Here is a 25,044-nt window from a genome sequence, read left to right as displayed (position 1 = left end):
TGCCATTAGCTATTGGGCCATATTCGGGCCCAACAGTTGCCCCAAGCTTTCGAGAGTCGATTTGTTATCTCGGGAGCTAAACCTAGCCGCCCAGCCTAGATCTTCTTGTTGAGATAATGATTATCAGTTATCTCAACCATAGATATTCTTTGCTTGATCGAACGGCTGTAGTTATTTTTAATGAGATCGACGGTTTAGATTAAAGGGAATTTGAAATGTAGTTTCCGATTTTCTAGACGTGATGGGATATAAAGCTGCAGGTATTAATTGCTTCTCTCTCCACTTTCTCCACGCCTCTCGACGGTTTCCAAGGTAACTTCCCTTCTCTCCTTTTTATTTTACTGCGTTTTTCTTTTTTTTATCTCTACTTCTTGATCGAACCAGTTCTTCACCCCGAACTTCTTTAGAGATTCCGTTCTTGCTCGACTTAGCTCGATTCTTCCCTTTTCGTTTTCTTTCTCTTTACCCTTTACTTATCATGAGTCAAAAGGAAGGCTCCGGTGAGATTCAAATCTCTGCTTCCGGTGCTCGTATTATGAAGGGTAAGCAAGAAGCCGGCGAGAAGATGAAGAAGGATGCCAAGAAGAAGAAGGCTAAAGATTCAATTGCAGCGAGAGTCTCCAAGCGAATGAAGAAGAAAGATGGCAAGAGCGCCTCCTCTGGACCTCACTCTCCTTCGATGTTGAAGAGTCAGGACGTTGTTAACCTCGTCGTCCAAGCTCACAGCAAGAAGGATTTAGCCAGAGCTTGTACTAATGATGAAATCCCCGAAACTGTCCCGGAGGGTTTGTTCTGTGTCCACGAGAAATACATCTCCAAGTGTCACCTTAGGTTCCCTCTCCCAACCCTCTTGCTAAATCTCCTAGATCACTATCAATTAGCCCTTTCCCAGCCTTGCCCCTCGGTTATCCGAGTGGTGAATGGATTTTTCACCAGGGCTAAGGAAGAAGGAGTTATCGTAGGGCTAACCGAGCTGATGAGTCTTTTCTTGATAAAGGAGAGCTCCACCAAGGAGGGGGGAAGCGGGACCTATTATCTCCCCTGTCATCCAGGGCTAGGTATTTTTAAGCTCACGGCCAGTGATGATGACTGGCGGAAGAAGTACTTCTATGTCAAGATTGACCCTTCGACAGTTCCTGTAGGCCGAGCCCTCAGGACTTCTTGGTCTGACATATCTAGTTAGGATTTTAGGGATGTATTTGCTTGTTTACTTTTGCTTTTCGCGATTTGCTAAGTCTTTTGATTTTTCTTGCAGAGATTGAGGACCCTGCTAAGTTATCCGGTAAACTCACTAGAGCTCTCTGTAGGAAGCTGCAACACAGCCCTAATACCTGGGGAGCTTACACTACCACGAGAATTGGATCAGATAGTAGGTTCCCTGATTGATACAAGGCTTCCTTTCCTGATTCAGTCACGGTTGCTTGTTTAGAAGGTAACCTTCTTTCATTGATTTCAAATCTTTAATGCTTGAATTTGTCTTTTGGGATTAAGGATTCTCCTTTTGATTCAGTTTCTGAAGGTGAATCAGTATTCTCAGTCTCGTCGGGAGCCAGCACCTCAGAAAGGACTCAGTCACACAAGATGCCTATCCAGCCCTCGTTCCGTTCCAGGGGTAGATCAACCAAAGCTGCCAGCTCCTCTCGAGGAAGCAACAAGAATCAAGGAGGATCCTTCCTCAGCACTGTGAAGGATGTCCTTGATGATGGAGGCTCTGCTCCTGTCAAAGATGCCAGTCGCTCCGAGCCCAGGGTTCAGGAAGTTGTCCCTCACTCCGAGGTCCCGGAGGCGGAAGCTGATCTTCAAATAGTGAAGGATACTCATGAGTTTGAGCCTCCGAGGAGCAAGAGGTCCAGGACCGACCAGGTTGACAGACCTTCCTGGTCTTCCTCCTCTTCTTCTAGAGGAGGAACTGTCGGCTGGAAATTCGCTCACTCGAAGCCTGAATCAGTCTTGGATGACTCGTGGGGTTTGGCTACGCTGATGAGGCACATGAAGAGAACCGGGTGTGCCCTCCCCTCGATCGCCAATCTCACGAACAAAGAGGAGTACGTTGAGATTGCCCATTGCATGGGCCAGGTATGGTTTTTATTTTAGTCTTTTCACTTTATCCTCTACGGAATATGTTTATTAAGTTATTGTTTTCGTTTTTGTAGCTGGCTGGAGCTATCAACAGGGCTCAGTTCAAGTTTGAGGAAACTGTGCACAATGCCCCCAATGCTGGTGAGCTAGCTCAGGTTACTGAGCTAGTTAGAGCTACTAAGATGGAGCTCGACCAGGCTCGGTTTAAGGTCTCTGAACTTCAAGCTGAGGTCAAGAGACTTGGCTCCAAGGCCGACATTCAGTAAGGGAAGATTGAGAGTCAAGCGATGGACATCCAGGTGAAGAGCAGGAAGATTGCTGAGTTGGATTCTGCTCGGAAGGTAGTTGAGTATCAGGTAAAGGAGCTGATTACTTCGTCCCAAGACAACCAGAAGAACAAGGAAGCTGAGGTCAAGCTGGCTGTTAGGAGAGGAAAGAAGGAGGTAGCTGATGCCTACAACAAGATCTTAGCCTCCGTGAAGGAGAAATTTGCCAAGAAGATGGATGAGGTCGAGCTACAGATTTATGCTCAAGAGCTTCAGGCTAACACCGACCTCTTGAAGGATATGCTGGAGAATGAAATCCAGAATGCTGAGGACGAGTATAATCGTTTAATGACTTTGATGCCAGAGGCGGCTGCTGCGTATGAAAAGGCGCAAGTCTCAGACTTCTCGATCAGCAAGCTCTCTCTTTCTCAACTATCTGAGAGCTCAGGTACTTTCGAGATCAATATGTTTAACCTCTCCTTTTCTGGAGAGTACGGTTCTTACTCAGTAGCCTGAGCTAAATCTCCAGCACTAGGAGCACCATGCATGGTCTCCTCGAACCTCAGCTGAGCTTTGTTAATGGCTCCAGCTAACTAAAAAAAAAAAAAAAAACTAAAATTCAGAAAATGTCGACTTAAAGGCAAACCAAGAAAAAACAAGACTACGTACCTGACCCATGTGGTGAGCTATCTCAATGTATTCTTCCTTGTTGGTCAGACCGTTGATTGAAGGCATGGAGCATCCTACCATCTTCATATGCCTCATGATGGTTGCCAAACCCCAAGGGTCATCCAAGGGCTAGGTATTTTTAAGCTCACGGCCAGTGATGATGACTGGCGGAAGAAGTACTTCTATGTCAAGATTGACCCTTCGACAGTTCCTGTAGGCCGAGCCCTCAGGACTTCTTGGTCTGACATATCTAGTTAGGATTTTAGGGATGTATTTGCTTGTTTACTTTTGCTTTTCGCGATTTGCTAAGTCTTTTGATTTTTCTTGCAGAGATTGAGGACCCTGCTAAGTTATCCGGTAAACTCACTAGAGCTCTCTGTAGGAAGCTGCAACACAGCCCTAATACCTGGGGAGCTTACACTACCACGAGAATTGGATCAGATAGTAGGTTCCCTGATTGATACAAGGCTTCCTTTCCTGATTCAGTCACGGTTGCTTGTTTAGAAGGTAACCTTCTTTCATTGATTTCAAATCTTTAATGCTTGAATTTGTCTTTTGGGATTAAGGATTCTCCTTTTGATTCAGTTTCTGAAGGTGAATCAGTATTCTCAGTCTCGTCGGGAGCCAGCACCTCAGAAAGGACTCAGTCACACAAGATGCCTATCCAGCCCTCGTTCCGTTCCAGGGGTAGATCAACCAAAGCTGCCAGCTCCTCTCGAGGAAGCAACAAGAATCAAGGAGGATCCTTCCTCAGCACTGTGAAGGATGTCCTTGATGATGGAGGCTCTGCTCCTGTCAAAGATGCCAGTCGCTCCGAGCCCAGGGTTCAGGAAGTTGTCCCTCACTCCGAGGTCCCGGAGGCGGAAGCTGATCTTCAAATAGTGAAGGATACTCATGAGTTTGAGCCTCCGAGGAGCAAGAGGTCCAGGACCGACCAGGTTGACAGACCTTCCAGGTCTTCCTCCTCTTCTTCTAGAGGAGGAACTGTCGGCTGGAAATTCGCTCACTCGAAGCCTGAATCAGTCTTGGATGACTCGTGGGGTTTGGCTACGCTGATGAGGCACATGAAGAGAACCGGGTGTGCCCTCCCCTCGATCGCCAATCTCACGAACAAAGAGGAGTACGTTGAGATTGCCCATTGCATGGGCCAGGTATGGTTTTTATTTTAGTCTTTTAACTTTATCCTCTACGGAATATGTTTATTAAGTTATTGTTTTCGTTTTTGTAGCTGGCTGGAGCTATCAACAGGGCTCAGTTCAAGTTTGAGGAAACTGTGCACAATGCCCCCAATGCTGGTGAGCTAGCTCAGGTTACTGAGCTAGTTAGAGCTACTAAGATGGAGCTCGACCAGGCTCGGTTTAAGGTCTCTGAACTTCAAGCTGAGGTCAAGAGACTTGGCTCCAAGGCCGACATTCAGTAAGGGAAGATTGAGAGTCAAGCGATGGACATCCAGGTGAAGAGCAGGAAGATTGCTGAGTTGGATTCTGCTCGGAAGGTAGTTGAGTATCAGGTAAAGGAGCTGATTACTTCGTCCCAAGACAACCAGAAGAACAAGGAAGCTGAGGTCAAGCTGGCTGTTAGGAGAGGAAAGAAGGAGGTAGCTGATGCCTACAACAAGATCTTAGCCTCCGTGAAGGAGAAATTTGCCAAGAAGATGGATGAGGTCGAGCTACAGATTTATGCTCAAGAGCTTCAGGCTAACACCGACCTCTTGAAGGATATGCTGGAGAATGAAATCCAGAATGCTGAGGACGAGTATAATCGTTTAATGACTTTGATGCCAGAGGCGGCTGCTGCGTATGAAAAGGCGCAAGTCTCAGACTTCTCGATCAGCAAGCTCTCTCTTTCTCAACTATCTGAGAGCTCAGGTACTTTCGAGATCAATATGTTTAACCTCTCCTTTTCTGGAGAGTACGGTTCTTACTCAGTAGCCTGAGCTAAATCTCCAGCACTAGGAGCACCATGCATGGTCTCCTCGAACCTCAGCTGAGCTTTGTTAATGGCTCCAGCTAACTAAAAAAAAAAAAAAAAAACTAAAATTCAGAAAATGTCGACTTAAAGGCAAACCAAGAAAAAACAAGACTACGTACCTGACCCATGTGGTGAGCTATCTCAATGTATTCTTCCTTGTTGGTCAGACCGTTGATTGAAGGCATGGAGCATCCTACCATCTTCATATGCCTCATGATGGTTGCCAAACCCCAAGGGTCATCCAAGATCGATCCCGGCTTAGAATGGGTAAAGTTCCAGCCGACGGTCCCTCCCCGCGAAGACGAGGAGGAAGACCTGGTGGGCCTATCTCCCAAATCAGTCCGAGACCTCTTGTTTCTCGGAGGTTCGACCTCAGAGGGATCTCTAGCAGCTTGAGGGTTAACATCAACTGGCGGGATCTCAGGACGGGGAACAACATCTTGAGCTCTGGTCTCAACTGGGTTAACATCCCTAACATGAACAGAGGACCCATCATCAAGGACCTCCTTCAGCGAGCTAAGGAAGGCTCCTCCTTGGGTCTTGTCGCTGCCTCGCGAAGCACTGGCAGCTGCAGCAGGTTTGCTCCTGGAACGGAAAGAAGGCCTCATCTTGGGAGCTTGAGTCTTTTCGGTTTCAGAAGTACTAGCTCCAGTCGAAAGATCTACCACGAAAGGACCTTCAGAAACTAAACAAAGGAAAGTTTTTTTAGTTATCTCCAGAAGCAAATCTAGAAATGAAAACAGATAAGTAAAATCCGAAAACTACCTTCTAAATCTTCAGCAGGAATCGGGTAAAGGAACCTGGCGTTGTATCGATCCGGGAACCTAGCTGATCCAATGCGAGAAGTAGTAAAAGACGTCCAAGTATTGGGACTTTGATGTAGCTTCCGAAAAAGAGCTCTAGACAGCTTATCAATAAGCTTAGGAGGATCCTCGAAATCTGCATAAAAAATCAAGGGTTCAGCAAATAATAATAATCTGAAATAAGCAAGGCATGTTCCTAAAAAGTCCTAACCAGATATACCGGACCAAATAACCGAAAGAGCACGACCCACTGGAACTGTGGAGGGATCAATCTTGACATAAAGTATTTTTTCCTCCAATCATCATCGCTACCGGAGGACTTAAAAAGACCGAGCCTAGGACGGCAAGGAAGATAGTAGGTACCACTACCACCGTCTTTACTAGAGATCTCCTTGATCGTATAGAGGCTCATCAGTTCGGTCAGTCCAACAGCGACCCCCTCCTCCTTAGCCCTGGTAATGAAACCATTTATCACCCGGATAACCGAGGGACAAAGCTGAGAGAGGGCCAATTGGTAATGGTCAAGAAGATCTAATAGGAGGTCTGGAAGCGGAAACTGGAGGTGGCATTTAGAGATATACTTCTCATGAATGCAAAACCAACCCTCCGGGGCGGTTTCGGGGGTTTCATCGGAGGAACAAACCCTGGCGAACTCTTTTTGACCGTGAGCTTGAACCATGAGGTTAACGACCTCTTGGATCTTTAATGACGAAGGCGAGTGAGGTCCCAGAGAGGCGCTCCCGCCAGAAACGTCTTTCTTCTTCACCTGCTTGGAGACCCTCCCCGCAATTGAGTCTTTGGCTTCCTTCTTATCTCTTTTCATTTTCTCACCGATCTCCTGTTTAACCTTCATTAAACGTTTGCCGGAGGCAGAGATTCCGGTCTCGCCGGAATCTTCTTTCGGAGGATCCATTAAAAAGAGGGGTAAGGAGAATGGAAAGGATTGAAAGGGGAAAGGGTGGAACAAGCTAACTAGATCTCTTAGGAACTAAGGATTCTAAGAAATTCGCAGAGGATCAATGGTGAATCGAAGGATGAAAGTAAAATAAAAAAAAGCAAACGTAGTAAAATAAAGGAGTGGAGGAGAAGTTACCTTGAAAACCGAGTGGAGGCGTGGAGAATATGGACAGCGGCAGTTAATGCTAGCTACTTTATATCTTGTCAAGTCTCGAGAATCGGAGCAAATATTTCAAAACTTCTTTCATTCGAGCCGTTGATTTCATTGAAAGAAATCTCAACCGTCAATTCAAGCGAATAATATCTTCGTTGAATATAGCTAGTAATCATTATCTCAACAGAAAAGATTGAGGTTCAGCGGCTAGGTTAAGCTCCCGAGTAAGAAGTCTTATCTCGAAAGCTGGGGGCAACTGTTGGGCCCAAATATGGCCCGTTAGCTGAAGATAGAACCAAAGCAGGTATTGGGCCGAGACAAAGCCCAACGCGTATCGGAGACCTGAGCTAAGGTTTACTACGAAGCCGGAGGCTGGAAGCTAAAGGCAATCCTCGAAGAGGTCACGGTGAAGAGGAAGCTCACATCACAACAGAAGGAGCACAGGACCCGGTCAAAGGGGAAGCTGTTGCGGATTCCACAATAAACGGAGAGGATCTCGGAGATCAGTTGAAGACAATCAAAAGAAGTCCAAGGCTATTTAAAGAGAAGGTCGAGGACTAAGGAGGAGATTCATTCAACCCTTATTCACTTTCACGATTATTCACATCATCTCTTAAACATTTTAGTTATCTTTGTCATCATCAAGAGAAACATCTTTTGTAACCATTCTTTTATCACATTATCAATACAAATCGAAGTTCATTCAACAAGTTATTACGGGATTCAGCCCGCGTTATCTTTCCTAATCCTTTCCTAAACTATAACCTGACCTAAAAATCAGGAGGTGAGTTTAATCCCTCACACCTATCGGATCATCCATGTGGTACGACCTGGCGTTTACAAGCTCCAAAAGGTGCGAACCGGGGTACCTGAGATCAGATCGTGGAACGCCACGAATCTTAAGAAATACTATCATTAGGTACCTAAAACTTCTTGAACTACGTTAGGCTTGATCGCTTGACTGGGTACGTAGGGCAACTCCGTCATGAGTGCAGCCCCAACCTCATTTCAACACTCTGATCACCATTACCAAAGGGGGCATATGTCTGATTAAAATCACATAGCCTAAACAGGCGATTGTATGATTATTATGATACCATGTATTCCGTTATCAAAAAGCAATTATCCTCGATACCTTGACTCTTTAACAATTTGGGTTCCCAAGAGCCTGAACCTAAAATCTTCGGATCAACCCAGGCCACTAAGAACCTGGACCTAAGGTCTTAAAACCCTTAATGCTCTCGAAGGTCTTAAAATCCTTCAAACAAAATCAGATTTCCACAGATCTGAACCCAAGGTCTTAAAATCCTTCAAACAAATTCAGGTTCCCCAAAGTCGGGACCTAAGCTCATCAAAACTCCAAACGAACTCAAAGGTCTTAAAATCCTTAACAAAACCTAAGGTATTAAAATCCTTAACAAAAAACTAAGGTTCTGAAATCCTTAACAGAGTCGAAGGCCCCTAAATCCTTCGAAGAAATTCGAAATTCAGTAAACCAATTTGTTTCCTCACGAAGTCAGATCAGAAAAGATCTCACAAGCCTTCGAAATAATTCAGGTTCCTAAAAACCTCGAGCTAAGCAAAAACCCGATCACGATCAAACATCACATTTGGCGACTAAAGCAAAAGACAAATTTCAAAACAACCAAGTTTAAAATTAAACAAGGGTTTAAAAGCCTCCCCAGGCTAACGAAGGTTCAAGACATAAACAGATTGTGGGAACCGAAATTCGCACTGTCGATTTTTATTAAGTAAATCGGAGGAAAGCTAAGTAAACCTAACTTTCCCTGAAGGTCTGGATTCTCTGCGACAACCAACGACAAGTGATCAAATAAATGCGGAAAGGTTTTTATTAAGATTTGAGACAGGACCTTAAGGAAGGCTGCCTACGTACCCCTTTCGAGGATCAAGTCGGACGTAGTTCAGTTGGAGTTGTTTGAACAAGAGATCGAACTGCCTGGCGGAGTTCGTCTAGTACGAGCGTTAGTCATAGAAACGGGCATGTCGAGAATAATGCCTAGGGTTTCTATGTGCGGAACTCTAAGTACAACAAGGGTTGTTAAGAGTTGGGACTGGACCTTGAGAAAGGCTGCCTACGTACCCCTTTCGAGGATCAAGTCGGACGTAGTTCAGTTAGAAAGATTTGAACAAGAGATCGAACTGCCTCGGCGGAGTTCGTCTAGTATGAGCGTTGGACATTGAAACAGGCATGTCGAGATTAATGCCTAGGGTTTCTATGTGCGGAACTCTAAGTAAAAGGATTGTTAGATCCTTCCGAGAGAGACACAGGAGCCTGCGGACAAGATGAAAATAGAACGAGAGGCGGCCGGACGTTCTAGGTCCTACCTTGCTAGTCTACCGCCTAAATTCTAAGTTCTTAACCTAACAGGAGCTCTCTAGGTCTCCAATCTCGGATTTCTCTCTCTCTAATGATTTTCGCTCTCTCCTTCTTCCTCTCCCAAAGCTCCTTTATATACTCCTTCTTATGACGGTCTATTCTCCTTCTGGGCCGCAAGGCGGGCTTCTTTCCATTTTCGTCGGCCTCCACGTTTATCGGAAACTTGACATTTATCTTCGGGAAACTTGACATTTATCCTTCCGTCGATTTAGCATTCATCTTGTTACGTAAAGATAAACGTAAATCGTCGTATCTATCTCAGATAATCGTAGACAGACTGTCCGATCGTGTTTTGGTCCCTTTCGGGCCGTCTCTAGGACTTCTGTTGTTTTCTACGATTTCTTTGGAAGTTCTTCGTTCGTTCGTAGAGTTGAGACGAGTGGTGTCTTAAGATGACCATCGCTGTTTCGTACGAAGAATCTAAGATCTTCCTTCCCGTCGATATCTTACGAGTTTCCGAAATGTTTCCGACGGTCTTAGATGGAGTAAGAACCGGAGTTTCGTACGCGGAATCTCGATGATTCGTCCTGCGAGGACTTGGGAAAGACTCGAAGTAACAGACTTCTGATTGCCGGGGACTGGGATACGTGTACCGAAGATTGTTGTCCGAAGACCCGAGCCAGCACGGGGCTAGCCGCCCGGCGGCCACGGCAGCACGGGCGCTAGCCGCCGGCGGCCACGGCCAGCACGGGGCTAGCCGCCCGGCGGCCACGGGTGCTAGCCGCCCGGCGGCCACGGCCAGCACGGGGGCTAGCCGCCCGGCGGACAGGACCAGCACGTGCGTCTCGACGAGGGCTTCGATTCGATATCTTGATCGTTTTCTGAGTCCTCACGGTTTGAGAAACGGGCTCTTCGAAGTTTTCCGGCGGCCAGGACCAGCACTGGCGCTAGCCGCCCGGCGGTCAGGACCAGCACGGGCTCTAGCCGCCGGCGGCCAGGACCAGCACGTGCGTCTCGACGAGGGCTTCGATTTGATATCTTGATCGTTTTCTGGGTCCTCACGGTTTGAGAGAACGGACTCTTTGAAGTTTAAAGGCGGATTCCTTGTCGTTCGCCTCTCCAAACTTAGATTACTTCTCGTTTCTTCCGTATACTTTCGTATTCTCGTGTCATATCAGCTACGGACCTAATGTCTCTCGGTTCTTCTTGATTGTATCATCGAAGTTTAACGACCAAATATGAGTTGGTTTTCTCGTAAAGTTTATCGTGTAAAACAAGAACAATCGACTTTAAACATAGGTTTTTTTCAAGCTGTACGACTCGAACGTGATGTCGGGAAGACCGTGAGTTCGTTGCTCAACTTCGACTCGATTCTCGCTGGTCTGAACTCCGTGTGCACCCTTGTCCTGGATTCGGAGGGTTCGGAGGACCAGGACCACGCAGTCAAGGATTGCGAAGCCGGCGCATATAAGACATGCAGCGGTGGTGCGACCAATGGAGGCGACGGTGAGACCGTTCCTACTTTGGTGAGTTTCGAGGATGAAGATAACGCTCCGGGGAGCGTCTTGGTTTATCAATCCCTTTAGAGATTTTTATTTTGATTGCGTCTCGGCCGAAAAGAGGTCATGATGTACATTTGTGGGACTGGCCGTTGGTGGCTTCGAATCCCGACCTTTTTCAGGGCACCTTATAAAATATTAATATTGCGTTTTTAGAACTTCTGTCTATGGAAGTTAGAGGGACAGGGTGTGAGTTGTCGTCTCATTCCTGCCTCTCTGATGATCACCGTATCGTCGTTTGTACAAAGCGAGATTTTCTGCGGTTTACGATTTACGCGAAAATTCGTGGAAATGTACAGACTTAAGTGAAGAGACAAGTTTTGGGATCTCGCGTCGTTGACGCTATGCCCTATGAGATGTTTAAGAATACCAGCAAGGCTGGGTTTAGGGCAAGACCTAGGTTTACTCTCAGACGAGGCTATGCGATGACAAATCGGCTTTCGTTTTGCCTGTTTGTGATTTTAACCTGATTCGGTACCGTTTTAAATCCGCGAAGTGGTATCGGCTTATATGATTGTCTGGGCACGAAATCGATACTTCCTTTACGAAGTGCTGAACCAAATTCGATTTTTTGTATAGCGCACTATGGATCCTTGTCGGATGTAAAAGAGCCTACCCTTAGGTGGCTTGTCTGTTTAGGACGTTAGAGTTCGTGTTGTTGTGATCAGCAACAACGAAATGATGCCGTTTTGAAGGCGTATGAATTTGTTATCGAAAAATGTTTATCCGGCACGAAGCGACGTCTCGCAGTGCTGCCGATTTTATTTTTCTCATGCCATAAGAGGATTATGGGCTTTCGCTTATGATTTGATTTATACTTTCGTCAAGTGTTAAGGATAGAATCCGAGTAGTCACTTCGGATTGTGATTTTGTCGCTTGGTCCGTATGCTACTTTTTAGCGAGCGATTTTAGGTGTAAGCGATGAGAGACATGTGTCTGGATGTGATAATCGTTTTATGGATACTGGATCCGTTGTCGCAGCCGTTTAGTAGTTGGCGAATTGTGTTGAGGATTTAGGACCGAAGGGTCGCGTAAATTTTACCAGGGGGGAAGCGTCTAACTTCACTATGTTTCGTGAAATGTTGGCCTTCTGAGATTGTTTTGTAAGAATGACTCGTATAGCTCTAGGACTTTGCTACGAGCGTTTCTTTTCGTGCCGCGTTTTATGGGGCGTATAGAACTTAATCGATTTGATGATAAGTTTAAGATTTTCCGTTTACCATTTGTTGTTAGGATCGAGTTTCGTTATCGTATGATTTCCGATTTTGGGTTATACGACAAACTGCTTGCATAATATCCGTTTGACGTTTTACGACAAATCGTGGATTGTCTTTTTTAGCCGTTGCACGGTTGGAGCGGTGGTCGCTAAGTATGGAGGCTGACTTCAGCCGTTTAGCCAAGGAAGTCGTTGGTAAAAGGACCAGTCCATGACCCTTTGTGTTACCGTTAAGATCGTGTTTAGTTGACGATTGTCCTTAATGGCGATGTCGAGTGCATGCTCGGGCTTTATGAAAAGGCGTAGTTGGCCGAGGGCCGAATATCGTTCATCGAGATTGACATGCCAAGCGTAGCGGGTTTTTCCGAGTTATGGCTGATGGCTTTTTTGAAACGATTTTCCACTTTAGGTTTCAGTTATACGATAGATGCTTCGTATGGATGACCGGTTTCATGGAGATAGAAAATCGTAGATAGTCAAAGTAGCCTTGTTTCCGTGGTTTTACACGGAAAATGTTTCCGCTTTGACTTCGTTTTTTTTTTTTTTGGCGAAAGTTGCTTCGGGTTACTCATGAAGTTTTACCGAAGGTTATTTCGTTAATTTTGTAGCTCACCGTCGAGCCATTAGTCTCACGGAAGCGGAATGAGTATGCCAAGGATGCGCGGCGATCGTTTCTCGGATTTCGAGAGATTAGATCGGTTTGCGTGTTCTGCCTAGGCAGTCAAGAAACAATAGAACAAAACTGGAAGAAAATGCCTAAGACTTAGCTTGCTAGACTTTCCACCTAGGTTCTAAGTTCCCTAAATTTTACGGCAGTTTACAAGACGTTCCCATTCCTTTCCTATGAAAAATTTCCTAAGTCGGACGTACCTTAGTCTCATTGATTACTCGAGATTGCCTCATGTCCGTCCCTCTTTATCTTCTAACGTTTTATTGTCAAAGGTCTTCGCCTAAGTTCATATCCTCGTTTCTTCGTACTGTTGGTTAAATCGACCATGTACACGAAGGAATAGTGCAGAATCGTTGAAGCAAAGGGAGGAGAAGTAGGCGAAACTCGAAGAAGGCTAAGGTGGGCGGACAAGCGAAAATGATTGGCAAGACGTCACTTGAGTGAGGCTTGATATTTCGTCAAGCTATGAGTGAACTGGTCAGGTCAAGAAGCTTATGATATTGTTTTTCTTTACGAATGATATTTCGTAAAATATTGACGAGCTTTTACTTTACGAGAGTTTTTCAACAAAATGTTGTCGAGTTAATTTTACGGAAACTGTTTCGTAAAATGTTGTCGAGTTTAATCACGCAGAGCTGTCTCGTGAAGTATTGTCTAGGATTATTTTACGAAAGGTGCAAAGTATTGGATTGGACTATCGTCGGAATAGTTTTGCGAGGATTTGCCGCGTTCGCCGAACAGTTCCCGGGGGCGCCTAGAGCAGGAGTCTGCGTCTAGCCGCCCGGGGGCGCCTAGAGCGGGACGCTGTGTCTAGCCGCCCGGGACCGTGCTCCTAGTGTCACTTGTGCGTTTTCTCGTTTTTTAGGTTTCTCGATCAACACTCGGTCTCTCAAGGTTTCTCGATTAACACTTGGTTTTTCCGAGGACTTTCAGGTATCGATTTCATCTTGATCGATCTTGACCCCCAGCAAGAAGTCGTTTCCTAGAACGTTGTTGACCTTTTATTTTACGAGAGTGATTTTGCAGATTGTTGTCGAGTTTAATCATGCAAAAGGTTTCTCGTGAAATATTTTCGAGGATTTTACGAAAGGTGTTCCGTAAAATGTTATCGAATTTTAGCATTAGAAACGCTGATTTTCGTCGGCCTCCATACTTATCGGGAAACTTGACATTGATCTTCGGGAAACTTGACATTTATCCTTCCGGAAATTTAGCATTTATCTTTTACGTAAAGATAAATGTAAATCGTCGTGTCTATCTTAGATAATCGTAAACGGACTGTCCGATCACGTTTGGTCCCTTTCGGGCCGTCTCTAGGACTTCCGTTGTTTTCTACGATTTCTCGGAAGTTCTTCATTCGTTCGTAGAGTTGAGATGAGTGGTGTCTTAAGATAACCATCGCTGTTTCGTACGAAGAATTTAAGATCTTCCTTCCCGTTGATATCTTACGAGTTTCCGAAGTGTTTCCGACGGTCTTAGTTTGGAGTAAGAACCGGAGTCTCGTACGCGGAATCTCAATGATTCGTCCTGCGAGGACTTTGGGAAAGACTCGAAGTACAGATTTCTTACGGCGGGGCCTGGGACTTGTGTACCGGAGATTGTTGTCCGAAGTCCCGAGCCAGCACGGGCTAGCCGCCCGGCGGCCACGTCCAGCACGGGCGCTAGCCGCCGGCGGCCACGGCCAGCACGGGGCTAGCCGCCGGCGGCCACGGCCAGCACGGGCGCTAGCCGCCGCCGCCACGGCCAGCACGGGGCTAGCCGCCCGGCGGCCACGGCCAGCACGGGCGCTAGCCGCCGGGCGCCGTAGCCGGCTGCTCGGTTCCTTCGGTTTACGAGTGTTCGTGTTCGTTATGTTGATGTCGATTCCCGGCATATCTTCCGCAGCCCAAGCGAACGTGTTAAGGTTTCTTCTTGAGACATGCGATGAGTTCTGCTTTCAACGGATCGCGGAGATTGGCTCCAATCTCCACGCACCGCTCGGGTAGTCTCGTCGAGGCAGACCGAAATTACTGGTTCGCAAGTGGGCTCACGTTTCCCTTCTAAGGCTTCAGCTCTTTGCGATTGCCAGAAGATTTCTGGAGGGTCCTGCGATGCTGGTTCGTGGGTTGCTTGCTTTTTTGGGTTAGTTTCGGGCTCAGAGTTTTTCGTTTTAACCCAGCGGCCAAGCAGACTTGCGGCGCTTTACGATCTCCTTGTATTGTTTCTACTCCGAAGAGGGTCGGAAATTTGAGGCACAGATGGAAAGTCGAGGGGATTGCTCGCATGGAGTTTAACCACGGAGAGTCCCGACGATCGCGTTATATGCTGCTGTGATGGAACCCAGGACCTGGACCAGGACTTGGAGCAGACTCAGGACGATCAGATCAGCCAACTGAGGTTCATCCATTCAGCCGTACCAGATCAACGGACAAAGCCGTGTACCGGATCGACCCGAGTGCACCCGGACGCGACCTAAGGATGGATTCACGACCTGATGACCGAATCAGCCGACCCACAGGCGTTCTTCCCCGACCCATTCGTCATTCTAGAGCCAACAGTCAAGTCAGAACCCATGATCATCGAGATGAACCTGATTCCGGACTTAGCCATTCTTTTCTGGCCCGTTTGGGACGTACCGCACACCCGGATCAGGCTGATCTCGACTTGTCCGACCACTTTGATGATTTTATGATGATCGATGCATCCAACTTCTCCAAAGGGATGTTACTTAGGCTCTCTGAAGATTTGGGTCGAGCTATCTCTTCATCTGTTCATGGATCATCGAAGATCAAGCATGCGGGCGACCTGATCAACACAGAATGAACCTGGACACATTATGAACCTGGACAGTCAAATGAACCTTGCCAAGTCTTCATCAATTTCCGCCATTGACTGGTCTTGGTCCAAGTTCAGAATCTATGTCTTGTTTTCATTAATTTATATTTTCTATGTTGTCTTTCCAACATTTCTCTTTATGTTTCTTTGACTCACAAAACTATATATATGTGATGTCTCTCATGAATAAATCATCAACGATTTTTGCTTTGCTTATTTGAGTCTTCTCTCATTGTTCTTTGTCTCAAGAACATTCATAGTTTGCTTGGTGAGGTTATCTCCGAGTGAAACACCTTCGTTGTGTTGGACCGGTGCGTCACATCCGGCAACCTTCGAAACTCTGGTAGTATCTTTGGGCTTCCGCAACCCTTAGTGTCACCCTTCGATCCACTAGTTCTCAATCCACTCGGATCTGAGTTCATATCATCCGTACCGGCAGAGTGATCCTTACTTAGGTTCTATCAAGTGGTATCAGAGCCACTCTTCCGGTAACTCATTTTCTATCCATTTTCTCATCTCTCCATTTCTTCTAAACACTTCTTATCTATCTATCTTGAACCCGGGCCCCTCATTACCCCATATATAAAAAAAAAAAAGATCTAAGTTTATGCTATAAAAAAAAAAAAAAAAAAAAAAAAAAGATCAAAGTTTGTTGATTGTGGTGAGGTGGTGGAAGAGAAAGCCTGCTGGCCGAAGAGAAATCCGGCCTTTGAGGTGGTTAAGGCGGGTTCCCCTTTGAAATCTCTTATCTTTCTCTCTTGATCATTTGTGTTCACTTGGATTTTCTCATTGGGTGATCTTGTTTGCTCTCTTAGAACTTTGGGAGGAATCCTCTTGTGTGATTACCAAAAACTTGAGTGAAACACGTGTGTGGGCGAGATAAACACCTGAGTGTGTGAGGCTTTTATTCTAACTTTGCCTTGTTTAGAATTTTCAGGAAATCATGAGCAGTGAAGAAGAAAGAAACAGACCCGGAAATTCTGTTGCTGGATTATCTAACTTGCAAATGCGTGCTCTCAATGATTCTATGTCTAACTTGTTGAAATACAGGTTTAGAGGCGATCCATCTTAGGCTGGATGAACTTCAGGGCCGACCAGTTCAGTCCCAAACCAGAACCAGGCGTGACCGCCCAAGGAGACACAGCCGGTCCGACCTTGAGATCCGAGATGAGTCCTATGATGATGATCAGTCCATCAACCGACCAAGGAGAGCTCCTAGACAACAAAACCAAGGTGATGTCAATCCATTTGGTAGAAATGAAAGAACTGATAATGGATTGGGTGGTTTGAAATTGAAAATTCCAAGTTTTGATGGCAAGAATGATCCGGATGCTTTTCTTGAATGGGAAAGAAAAATTGAACTTGTTTTTGATTGTCAAAACTTCTCTGATATTAAAAGGTTAGACTTGCTGCTGCTGAGTTTACTGGCTATGCTATTAACTGGTATGATCGAGTTGTGACTAGCAGGAGAAGAGCAGGTGAGGCACCAGTTGCTACATGGGATGAGCTATCCAGGATGATGCGGAGACGTTTTGTTCCCGACCATTACCACAGAGATCTACACCATAAACTCAGGCGTTTGCTTCAAAGTTCTAAGTCAGTTGAGGACTACCACCAGGAGATGGAGACCTTGATGATCAAAGCTGATATAGATGAGCCCTTAGACGCCACCATGGCTAGATTTCTCACCGGGCTCAACCGGGACATACAAGACCGCATGGAGCTGGAAGACTATGACAGCATGGAACAGATGCTACACAAGGCCGTGCTGATTGAACAGCAACTCAAGAGAAAAGGTCTCTCCAAACCGACCTTTGCTTCAAAACCAACCTTTGCTTCCAAGCCAAACTATCAAGACAAGGGTAAGTCTTCTTCCACAACAAATAATGCTTTTAAGACTGATGCCCCTGCTCGTTTTGACAAAGGAAAAGCAGTTGAGAATCCTAGCCGTGCAAGAGACATCAGGTGCTTCAAGTGTCAAGGTCTTGGCCACTATGCCAACCGATGTCCAAACCAAAAGGTGATGGTGCTCTTGGAGAATGGAGAAGTCGAATCTGAAGAAGACAAGGAGGATCTCGGACCAGTTTATGATACTGATGATGAGGAAGAAGCACTTGACTTCCCAGTTCATGGCCCCCTTCTTGTTACTAGAAAGACTTTGGACGACACCTTTGATCCCATCTTTGATTAGGAGGCCGTTGGCGTGATTGATGAGTTTTGCTCGACCTTTGTGGAGAGCTCTGGTCCGATCTATGATGAGGATGTTCTTGATGAGCCAAGCCAAGGTTCACTACTGGTTACTAGGCGTACTTTGAGTGTCCAACCCAAATCCAATGAAAAAGAACAAAGGGAGAATCTCTTTCACTCTAGATGTCTCATTTCTGATAAAGTTTGTTCTTTGATTATTGATGGAGGCAGTTGCACTAATGTGGCTAGTGACACTCTTGTTAAGAAACTTGGGCTTGTCACTCGTCCTCTTTCTCGTCCTTTCAGGTTGGAGTGGCTCAATGAGGCTGGAGAACAGTATGTGAAGGAGCAAGTCACAGTTCCACTCTCCATTGGCCGATATGAGGATGAGGTTGTGTGCAATGTGCTTCCCATGGATGCTTGCCATGTTCTCTTGGGCCGACCTTGGCAATTTGACAAGAAGGCAGTACATGATGGCTTCACAAACAGGCACTCGTTTGATCACAAAGGAAAGAAGATCACTTTGGTGCCTTTGTCACCTTCGGAAGTCCATCAAGACCAGGTCCAACTTAGGAAGAACCGAGACCAAGACTCTAAGGCTGATAAACCTGAGACAAGTACCAGAAACTCCAACTTCTTTGTCAAAGAAAGTCAGGTAAGGAAGTCTCTTTGCTCTCAAAAGCCATTTCTCTTACTTGTTTATAAAGAGTCTCTTTTGGCCTCATCTTCTTCTGACCTTGCACCGGAGATTCCGAGTGATTTTTTAGGTATCTTGCAGGATTATTCTGATGTGTTTCCAGAAGAAAATCCAAAAGGATTGCCACCAGTAAGAGGCATTGAGCATCAGATTGATCTTGTCCCGGGCGCATCTCTTCCGAACCGACCAGCGTACCGCACCAATCCGGTCGAGACCAAGGAGCTGGAGAAACAGATCAACGACCTGCTTGAAAAAGGATACATCAGAGAGAGTCTCAGTCCCTGTGCAGTGCCTGTTCTACTCGTACCAAAGAAGGATGGCTCCTGGAGGATGTGTGTGGACTGCCGGGCCATAAACAACATCACGATAAAGTATCGACATCCTATCCCTCGCCTTGATGATATGCTTGATGAACTCCATGGTTCTAAGTACTTTTCTAAGATAGATTTGAAAAGTGGCTATCATCAGATTAGGATGAAAGAAGGTGATGAATGGAAAACGGCCTTTAAAACAAAACTAGGTTTGTATGAGTGGCTTGTCATGCCCTTTGGTCTCACAAATGCACCTAGTACTTTCATGCGCCTAATGAATCATGTCTTGAGGTCTTTTATTGGTCATTTTGTTGTAGTGTACTTTGATGACATTCTTATTTACAGCAAAAGCCTTGATGAGCACAAACAGCACCTGAAATCTGTTCTTGAAGTCCTTAGAAAGGAACATTTGTTTGCTAACCTTGGAAAATGTTCTTTTGGCACAGATCATGTGGTCTTTCTAGGTTTTGTTGTAGGTGCAGATGGCTTGAGAGTGGACGAGCAGAAGGTCCAAGCAATCCGAGACTGGCCCATTCCGAAAACCATTAGTGAAGTGAGAAGCTTCCATGGCCTTGCCGGTTTCTATAGGCGGTTTGTTCAAAACTTCAGTACCTTGGCCGCTCCTCTCACTGAAGTGATCAAGAAGAACGTGGGGTTCAAATGGGGACCAGCTCAAGAAGAAGCATTCGAAATCCTTAAAGGGAAGTTGACTAATGCCCCTTTGCTTGTACTTCCAGATTTTTCTAAAGCTTTTGAGATCGAATGTGATGCTTCTGGTGTTGGTATTGGTGCTGTGTTGATGCAGGAAGGAAAACCAGTAGCTTATTTCAGTGAGAAGCTTGGTGGTGCCATGCTCAACTACCCCACATACGACCAGGAACTCTATGCCTTGGTGAGAGCCCTTCAAACGTGGCAGCACTATCTTTGGCCTAAGGAGTTCATCATCCACACTGACCATCAGTCTCTAAGACATCTTAAGGGTCAGCAGAAGCTCAACAAGAGGCATGCTCGTTGGATGGAGTTCATTGAGACATTCCCTTATGTGATCAAGTACAAACAAGGTAAGGAGAATGTTGTGGCCGATGCATTGTCTCGAAGGTATACTCTTCTTTCAGCCCTTGAGACTAAATTGCTTGGTTTTGAATTTATCAAGGATCTTTATGCCTCTGATCAGGATTTTAAAGAGATTTTTCGAAAATGCACCAAGGTTGCTTATGGGAAATACTTTCAAAGTTCTGGTTTCTTATTTTTTGATAACCGTTTGTGTGTGCCCCAATGTTCTTTGAGGGAGTTGTTTCTCAGGGAAGCTCATGGAGGAGGACTTATGGGACACTTTGGTGTCAAGAAGACTTACAAGGCTGTTCATGACCACTTCTATTGGCCGAGTTTGATGAAAGATGTTGAGAGGATCTGTAGCCGATGTGTGGTGTGCAAGAAGTCTAAGCCTAAAGCATCAAACCACGGTTTGTACTCAGCTCTACCCATTCCCTCTCATCCTTGGGTAGACATTTCTATGGATTTTGTGCTTGGTTTGCCTAGGTCCAAAGCTGGACGAGATTCTATCTTTGTGGTTGTTGATAGGTTCTCAAAAATGGCTCATTTCATTCCTTGTCACAAAACTGATGATGCTGTGCAAGTTGCAGATTTATTCTTTAAGGAAGTTGTTAGATTGCATGGAATGCCTAAGACCATTGTCTCTGATCGTGATGCTAAGTTCCTTAGCTATTTTTGGAAGACCTTGTGGTCTAAGCTAGGTACTAGATTGATGTTTTCTACAACTTGTCATCCGCAAACTGATGGGCAAACTGAAGTAGTTAATCGAACCTTGTCTGCTTTGCTTAGATCTTTGGTTAAAAAGAATCTTAAGACTTGGGAAGAATGTTTGCCTCATGTTGAGTTTGCTTACAATCATGCATTGCATTCAGCTACTAAGTTTTCTCCTTTTGAGGTTGTTTATGGATTTAATCCTTTGTCTCCACTTGATCTTTTACCTTTGCCTTTGAGTGAACGAGTTAGTACAGATGGCAAGAGGAAGGTGGACACGATCAAGAAGCTGCATGAACAGGTCCGGGCCAACATTGAAGCCAAGACCAAAGGCTACAAACGACTTGCAGACAAGAAGAGAAAAGAAATGATCTTTCAGGAAGGTGATCTTGTTTGGGTCCATTTGAGGAAGGAACGATTCCCGGAACAAAGGAAGTCCAAACTCATGCCCCGGGTCGATGGTCCATTCCAGATTCTCAAGAAACTCCATGACAATGCTTACCAGCTTGATCTTCAGGGTAAGTATGATATCTCTTCAAGTTTCAATGTTTCTGATTTATCTCCTTTTCTTGCAGATGATCCGGATTTGTGGTCAAATCCTTTTGAAGAGGGAGGGAATGATGGAACCCAGGACCTGGACCAGGACTTGGAGCAGACTCAGGACGATCAGATCAGCCCAACTGAGGTTCAGCCATTCAGCCGTACCAGATCAACGGACAAAGCCGTGTACCGGATCGACCCGAGTGCACCCGGACGCGACCTAAGGATGGATTCACGACCTGATGACCGAATCAGCCGACCCACAGGCGTTCTTCCCCGACCCATTCGTCATTCTAGAGCCAACAGTCAAGTCAGAACCCATGATCATCGAGATGAACCTGATTCCGGACTTAGCCATTCTTTTCTGGCCCGTTTGGGACGTACCGCACACCCGGATCAGGCTGATCTCGACTTGTCCGACCACTTTGATGATTTTATGATGATCGATGCATCCAACTTCTCCAAAGGGATGTTACTTAGGCTCTCTGAAGATTTGGGTCGAGCTATCTCTTCATCCGTTCATGGATCATCGATGATCAAGCATGCGGGCAGCCTTGCGTCCGTTCTTCTCCTTACCGCGGACGACCTGATCAACACAGAATGAACCTGGACACATCATGAACCTGGACAGTCAAATGAACCTTGCCAAGTCTTCATCAATTTCCGCCATTGACTGGTCTTGGTCCAAGTTCAGAAATCTATGTCTTGTTTTCATTAATTTATATTTTCTATGTTGTCTTTTCCAACATTTCTCTTTATGTTTCTTTGACTCACAAAACTATATATATGTGAGTCTCTCATGAATAAATCATCAACGATTTTTGCTTTGCTTATTTGAGTCTTCTCTCATTGTTCTTTGTCTCAAGAACATTCATAGTTTGCTTGGTGAGGTTATCTCCGAGTGAAACACCTTCGTTGTGTTGGACCGGTGCGTCACATCCGGCAACCTTCGAAACTCTGGTAGTATCTTTGGGCTTCCGCAACCCTTAGTGTCACCCTTCGATCCACTAGTTCTCAATCCACTCGGATCTGAGTTCATATCATCCGTACCGGCAGAGTGATCCTTACTTAGGTTCTATCATGCTGGACCGTCGACTACCAAAATTCCACCATCTTCGTGACGCTCCCGGCTCTGACCGAGAGATCGACCGAGCCGAGGGTCATTGTGATGTTTCCTGAGAGTCCGATTATCGGATTGGGATCGTCCGTGATCGCGCTTAGGTCGATTCCCATCCTCTCGAGAGTGTTTTTTATATATAATATTTGTCGAGCATCCGGTGTCGACCAATATTCTCGCTACGTCGATGTCCTGGATCGTTAGTCCGATAACGAGGAGTTCGTCGTGAGGTTTGGCTTGACTAGCCGTTGCTCTGTCCCCGAATGACACGATGTTGCGGACAGGTGATGTGGCCATGCTGTTGTTACCAATCGTAGGTTTTTGTAAGAGAATCCGACCCCCCCTCCTTCTAGCGCCAAACTGTGGGAACCGAAATTCGCACTGTCGATTTTTATTAAGTAAATCGGAGGAAAGCTAAGTAAACCTAACTTTCCCCAAAGGTCCGGATTCTCTGCGACAACCAACGACAAGTGATCAAATAAATGCGGAAAGGTTTTATTAAGATTTGAGACTGGACCTTAAGGAAGGCTGCCTACGTACCCCTTTCGAGGATCAAGTCGGACGTAGTTCAGTTGGAGTTGTTTGAACAAGAGATCGAACTGCCTGGCGGAGTTCGTCTAGTACGAGCGTTAGTCATAGAAACGGGCATGTCGAGAATAATGCCTAGGGTTTCTATGTGCGGAACTCTAAGTACAACAAGGGTTGGTTAAGAGTTGGGACTGGACCTTGAGAAGGCTGCCTACGTACCCCTTTCGAGGATCAAGTCGGACGTAGTTCAGTTAGAAAGATTTGAACAAGAGATCGAACTGCCTCGGCGGAGTTCGTCTAGTATGAGCGTTGGACATTGAAACAGGCATGTCGAGATTAATGCCTAGGGTTCTATGTGCGGAACTCTAAGTAAAAAGGATTGTTAGATCCTTCCGAGAGAGACAGGAGCCTGCGGACAAGATGAAAATAGAACGAGAGGCGGCCGGACGTTTAGGTCCTACCTTGCTAGTCTACCGCCTAAATTCTAAGTTCTTAACCTAACAGGAGCTCTCTAGGTCTCCAATCTCGGATTTCTCTCTCTCTTAATGATTTTCGCTCTCTCCTCTTCCTCTCCCAAAGCTCCTTTATATACTCCTTCTTATGACGGTCTATTCTCCTTCTGGGCCGCAAGGCGGGCTTCTTTCCATTTTCGTCGGCCTCCACGTTTATCGGGAAACTTGACATTTATCTTCGGGAAACTTGACATTTATCCTTCCGTCGATTTAGCATTCATCTTGTTACGTAAAGATAACGTAAATCGTCGTATCTATCTCAGATAATCGTAGACAGACTGTCCGATCGCGTTTGGTCCCTTTCGGGCCGTCTCTAGGACTTCTGTTGTTTTCTACGATTTCTTTGGAAGTTCTTCGTTCGTTCGTAGAGTTGAGACGAGTGGTGTCTTAAGATGACCATCGCTGTTTCGTATGAAGAATCTAAGATCTTCCTTCCCGTCGATATCTTACGAGTTTCCGAAATGTTTCCGATGGTCTTAGATTGGAGTAAGAACCGGAGTTTCGTACGCGGAATCTCGATGATTCGTCCTGCGAGGACTTGGAAAAGACTCGAAGTACAGACTTTCTGATTGCTGGGGACTAGGATACGTGTACCGAAGATTGTTGTCCGAAGACCCGAGCCAGCACGGGACTAGCCGCCCGGCGGCCACGGCCAGCACGGGCGCTAGCCGCTGGCGGCCACGGCCAGCACGGGGCTAGCCGCCCGGCGGCCACGGCCAGCACGGGCGCTAGCCCGCCGGCGGCCACGGCCAGCACGGGGCTAGCCGCCCGGCGGCCAGGCCAGCACGGGCTAGCCGCCCGGCGGCCACGGCCAGCACGGGCGCTAGCCGCCGGCGGCCACGGCCAGCACGGGGCTAGCCGCCGGCGGCCACGGCCAGCACGGGGGCTAGCCGCCCGGCGGACAGGACCAGCACGTGCGTATCGACGAGGGCTTCGATTCGATATTGATCGTTTTCTGAGTCCTCACGGTTTGAGAGAACGGGCTCTTCGAAGTTTCCTCCGGCGGCTATGACCAGCACTGGCGCTAGCCGCCCAGCGTCAGGACCAGCACGGGCTCTAGCCGCCGGCGGCCAGGACCAGCACGTGCGTCTCGACGAGGGCTTCGATTTGATATCTTGATCGTTTTCTGGGTCCTCACGGTTTGAGAGAACGGGCTCTTTGAAGTTTAAAGGCGGATTCCTTGTCGTTCGGCCTGTCCAAACTTAGATTACTTCTCGTTTCTTCCGTATACTTTCGTATGGTCGTGTCATATCAGCTACGGACCTAATGTCTCTCGGTTCTTCTTGATTGTATCATCGAAGTTTAACGACCAAATATGAGTTGGTTTTCTCGTAAAGTTTATCGTGTAAAACAAGAACAATCGACTTTAACATAGGTTTTTTTCAAGCTGTACGACTTGCTTTGCTTTTGACGCTTGTTTTATGGAAAGTCCGCGCACGATAAATATTTTTAGCCGTTGATTTCGAGATAACCGTTTTTGACCCCAACACAGATAAAGGTTTAAAAAGCCTCCTCAGGCTATAAGTCTTAAAAATAAAAGAGATAGAAGCCCATTGGGAAAAAGTCTTAAAACATAAAGAGCATCAGCTCTTAACCTTCCTCGGTTCCATGACCAGCTTCAGCATCCTTATCCTCCTTGATAGGATCACCCTCCTCGCAAGGACCTCCATTTCAGCTTCCTGGTCGACACCTTCCGGTGCTGCTTCAACTGGGGCTAGATCAGGAGATACCGAACCCAAGTTAGAACCATATTCTCTGGAAAACGCCGGATTAAACATATTGATCTCGAAAGTACCTGAGCTCTCAGAGAATTGAGGAATGGGGAGCTTGCTGACTGAGAAGTCAGAAACTTGGGCTTTCTCATACGCAGCAGCAGCTTCCGGAATCAAAGC

The 25,044-nt window shown here is 46.2% G+C and overlaps 2 protein-coding genes across 2 annotated transcripts; one reads left to right on the top strand and one right to left on the bottom strand.

Moving 5' to 3' along the window:
• The first annotated feature begins 478 nt into the window (after positions 1–478).
• Positions 479–2,345, top strand: LOC130498127 (uncharacterized). Its single transcript, XM_056991493.1, has 5 exons — positions 479–1,058; positions 1,256–1,369; positions 1,511–1,847; positions 1,902–2,076; positions 2,154–2,345. Exons 1-5 carry the CDS (start codon positions 479–481, stop codon positions 2,343–2,345), a joined length of 1,398 nt encoding a protein of 465 aa, XP_056847473.1.
• Positions 2,346–4,996: 2,651 nt separating this feature from the next.
• On the bottom strand, positions 4,997–6,701 carry LOC108831209 (uncharacterized protein At3g60930, chloroplastic-like). The gene is made up of 4 exons (XM_056991492.1): positions 6,014–6,701; positions 5,751–5,924; positions 5,105–5,670; positions 4,997–5,023 (listed from the first exon to the last, which is right to left on the bottom strand). Exons 1-4 carry the CDS (start codon positions 6,699–6,701, stop codon positions 4,997–4,999), a joined length of 1,455 nt encoding a protein of 484 aa, XP_056847472.1.
• Positions 6,702–25,044: the final 18,343 nt, after the last annotated feature.

Source organism: Raphanus sativus, chromosome 7 (genome assembly GCF_000801105.2).
Source record: "Raphanus sativus cultivar WK10039 chromosome 7, ASM80110v3, whole genome shotgun sequence".
In the NCBI taxonomy this organism is placed as follows: domain Eukaryota; kingdom Viridiplantae; phylum Streptophyta; class Magnoliopsida; order Brassicales; family Brassicaceae; genus Raphanus; species Raphanus sativus.
The sequence above is the reverse complement of the archived record's forward strand: the minus strand, read 5'-3'. Positions and strand labels throughout refer to the sequence as shown.